At 37.6% G+C, this 4,402-nt stretch overlaps 1 protein-coding gene across 1 annotated transcript; it reads left to right on the top strand.

Moving 5' to 3' along the window:
* Window positions 1-1,180: 1,180 nt before the first annotated feature.
* LOC132374494 (zinc finger protein 397-like) lies at window positions 1,181-3,308 on the top strand. Its single transcript, XM_059938209.1, has one exon. It carries the CDS (start codon window positions 1,327-1,329, stop codon window positions 1,843-1,845), a length of 519 nt encoding a protein of 172 aa, XP_059794192.1. The 5' UTR covers window positions 1,181-1,326; the 3' UTR covers window positions 1,846-3,308.
* The last annotated feature ends 1,094 nt before the right edge of the window (window positions 3,309-4,402 follow it).

The raw sequence follows: 4,402 nt of genomic DNA, 5'->3' as shown, positions 1-4,402 counted from the left end.
TTCTTGTCCTATGTATATGTTTTTTCCTTCCTCATCCCTCTGTGATGTTAAATGCAAAGACATATTTCAGAGTGTAAGAGCCATATATATCTGTGGACATATTTTCATGATATCACTTCATCTTCACCAGTTTCCTGTCACTCAGCACAAGACACGTGCATTTAAAAAATTTTCTTTCAGGCTGAGAAAATAATCTGGAGACCAAAAAGCCTATTGAAAACCAGGATGTTTCTGAATAAGACCACCTTGGGAGCAATAATGAAAAGACCTACCAAAGATGGTCCCTGAAACCTAAACTTGAGAGAAGATGGAGAATGTAAAGAATAGGTTGGAGAGCCAAGAGGGAGACCAGAAGAGTATGGGATCAAATGTCAGTTGCCAGCAAGAAAATACTCAACAAAGAGAGGGGCCAAGCAAAAAGAAAATTTGCAAGAATATATCTTATTATACAACAAAAATTCCTATAGGAAAGAGACCATATAAGTGTGATATGACTGAAGATATTTTCAAACAGAATACGGAACTAATGAAACATAAAATGTGCAGTGTAGGGAAACAATACAAATGTAAGGAATGTGGGAAAACTTTCAGTTACTATTCTTTTCTTAGTAATCATCCAAAGAGTCACCCTTATCTTCTCATTTTGGAGAGAAATCTTCTGAATGTAATAGTTGGAAAATCTTCAGTGAGAATGTAACCTTTACTCAGCATGAGAAAATCCACAGTGGAGAGAAACCCTTCAAATGCAATGACTGTGTGAAAACTTTCAGCAGGAGTTCTCTTATTAAACATCACAGAGTGACTCCTCTGGTGGGCCAGTGGTGAAGAATCTGCCTTACAATGCAGGGGATGCAGGTTCCATCCCTGGTCAGGGAACTAAGATCCCACATGCCCCAGGGCAACTAAGCCTGTGTGCCACAACTACTGAGCTCGCGCGCCTCAACTAGGTCCCACATGCCGCAAACTACTGAGCCCATGCGCTCTGGAACCTGCGTGCCACAACTACAGAGCCCTTGTGCCCTGGAGCCTGCGTGCCACAACTAGAGAAGAGAAAACCCGTACACCACAACTAAGGAGAAGCCCACGCACTGCAACGAAAGATCCCTCATGCCACAACTAAGACCCAACACAGCCAAAAATAAATAAAATAAATAATAAATAAATAAATCTTAAAAAAAAAAAAACCCACACACACATCAGAGAACTCACACTGGTGAGAAACCCTATGAACATAATGAGTGTGGGAAGTCCTTCAGCCAGAGCTCATCATTTATTAAACATAAAAGAATACACACTGGAGAGAAACCCTCTGAGTACAAAGTTACAATGAAAGAAAGCCTTCTGAAATTGGTCAGCTCTTATTCAGCATCACAAATACACACTGGAGAGAAACCATATGAATGTAATGAGTGTGGGAAAGGCTTTGGCCAAAGATCATCCCTGACTCATTATCAGAGGACTCATAATGGAGAAAACGTCTTTAAATGTGTTGACTGTGAGAAGGCTTGCAGAGACCACTCTGCTCTCAGAAGTCACTACAGAACTCACACTGGAGAGAACCCGTGCAGGTGTAATGCATGTGAGAGAGCCTTCAGCCAGAGTTCACACCTTACCATACATCAAGTAATCCACACCAGAGAGAAGCCTTATGAATGTAATGAACGTGGGAAGGCCTTTAGCCAGAGTGCAAAACTTGCCAAACATCAGAAAACTCACACTGGAGAGAGACTCTGTAAATGTAACCAGTGTGGGAAAGCCTTCAGCCAGAGTTCACACCTTACCACACGTCAGATAATACATACTGGAGAGAAACCCTATGAATGTGGTAAATGTGGTAGTCTTTAGCCAGAATGCAAGTCTCACCAAACACCAAAAGAATGCTCACTGGAGAAAGACCCTGTGCATGTAGTGAGTGTGAAAAGCCTTCAGCCAGAGTTTAGTTCTTTTAAGCATCTGCCAACTCACACTGCCTAGAAATTTCGTGAATGTGATGAGTACTAATGACTTCTGGTAAATATCAGTCACCACCAGATATCAAAGATTTTAACATAAGGAAAGTTTATGTAAGATTTGACATTTCATGAAAGGTCAGCAAGTTAATATTCTGAGCAAGAGAGCACTAAATAAATTTTGTGAGTTACTGTACTTGAGGACAGGTATTGTGTGGTTCTGATATTCCCTAGCAGCTTTTTCTTAGGGCTTTATACAGTGACTCTGTAGTAAATGCTTGTATCGTTAATAGATTTTTGGTCAGATTTGTTGTACTCCCATCCTCAGAAACTTTTTTAGGCTTTTAAAAATAGGAATGCCCCAACTGGAAATAGAATCACCCAAATAAAATTGAGAAACTGCTTTTAATTAGGAAGAGCATCTCAAATTCTGTATCTACAGTTTCTATTCAGAGAAGCCAGGAATCCAGGTATCTATCACATGGGTCTTCTCCACCATAACAGAGACAATACCAGAGGACCTGCAGGAGCAAGAGGATAACTTTTAAATAGCCGATCCCTTTAACAGAGCAATTCCATCACTATGCTTCTCTTTACCTTCTCATCCCCAACACCACGAGGTTTTATCTAAGGAAAGACGCATGGACAGAGAGTGATTTTCAAGATTTATTTCACAAAAATAGATTCTACAGGATGTAAGCATGTACTCTTTGAAGTCTATCTTCTCCCCTTTGAACATACCAGTGAGCAAGTAGAAGATTGGGAAAGATAAAGATACTAAATCTCCAAGCCTATTTCTTATTACTTTGCACTTGGTTTACAATGTCATTTTAAGAGATTCGGCCTTAGGTAGAAAGGTAAGATGATAATAAATCAGATTTCCCCTGAAATACCCACAACATAGAAGAATAAAACCAGAAATCACCTAAACATGATGGAACTGGGAGACTTGGTTTACTCCTTCTGTTCCTTCACAGAACTGCTCTGCTTCCTCCTTAAACTTTATTTCTATTTAGTTTTAGTTGACTGTTAATCAGTGTAAGTTCAAATACAACTTAAAATATACTCTAGATTGTATGGCACTGCAACCATTACAATACAGCCAAACACTGACAACAGAAATAGCTTCAATATATTGTACAAAAATTATTTCTCTAAATCTTTAGGTCAATATTCAGTGATAATAAATGGAAAATACAACTTAAACTTCAATTAACTTCAATTTAAGCTATCCATTGATGGGTTAATGACATTGTGGTTATTTTGATACGGTTCTAACAACTGGTATTTTGGGCGGTTTGAGTATGTAAAAGTCAATAATGCTGGTTTTCATTTGCAAAATCTGTTAGTTAACAAATCCAAGAGACATAACTTCAAATAAAGTACTATATAAAATTTTCATTATAGAATCTATGATTCAACTGTATTTTTAATTTAAAAAATTCTGATTTCATATATTTAATGGGAAATTGTTAAAATGTTATATGCAGGGATACTGACTGCAAAGGGGCACTAGGAAACTTTCTGTAGAGAGAGATGGGGGTGGTGATTACTCAAGTGTATACATTTGTCAAGTCATTTACCTGTATACTTAAAAATTATACACCAACAAATACTTGAAAAAATTTTAATAGCCCATTCAATAATTCCTGTTGTTTCTCTTTCAGATAATATATTTTTTCTTTAAGATCTGTAACATTCTTAAAAAGTTTGTAAAACTGGGTCTTTATTTAAATTTGCAAATCTACAGGATCCAGATTCAAGTTCAGCAGCATCCATTTCTTTTTCTCTCTACACACACGTCACATGCACACATATATGTATATACATATTTCCATCTCTTGCTGCATCATTGAATATCATAAAATTTAATCATGCCTATTTTATTTTGACAATGATTTTCTAGTTTTTAATTTTCCCTGATAGGATTGCTTGTATTTTTCTTATTTTGCTTTATTTGAATGTCCATGGCAGTTTTTATTGGGGTCCTAGATACTTAATTATGAGTTCCATTTGACTCTCTCTTAACTGTTCCCAATTTCCTTGAGATGCTCCTTGTGTCATTTGCCAGGCTGTGTTCTCAGCAACATTACATTACTAACTCGTTTAATCTTCACAACCACCTTAGGAACCACTAAAGAACAATCTTCAAAATGTACTGCGGGAGAACGCCATAGCTTGTGAGGATCTCAAATTCTGTCCATTCTTAATCAAAAGATATGAGAGACTTGTTTAGATATAAGAATCTAGAAACGTAGAGAGCCAGTCCCCTAAATCCACTGATGGTGGTTTTCTCAGGCTTGTCCATTTAGGAAGGAACTGAAGACATTTTAAGTGATGCAGACACAACACTTATTCAGCACCAGGCACTGTGCTTTTCTGTGCATTACTGATTTCTCACAATAACCGATATGCTTCTCAGTGCGAGGCCCCTTAACATTCATCACTGCTAG

Source organism: Balaenoptera ricei, chromosome 11, assembly GCF_028023285.1.
Source record: "Balaenoptera ricei isolate mBalRic1 chromosome 11, mBalRic1.hap2, whole genome shotgun sequence".
Classification (NCBI taxonomy): Eukaryota; Metazoa; Chordata; class Mammalia; order Artiodactyla; family Balaenopteridae; genus Balaenoptera; species Balaenoptera ricei.
This window is presented reverse-complemented; position numbering and strand designations above follow the sequence as displayed.

Excerpts from the sequence above, each read along its gene's own strand:
- LOC132374494 (XM_059938209.1), top strand. The coding sequence starts at position 1,327 with ATGAAAGAAAGCCTTCTGAAATTGGTCAGCTCTTATTCAGCATCACAA.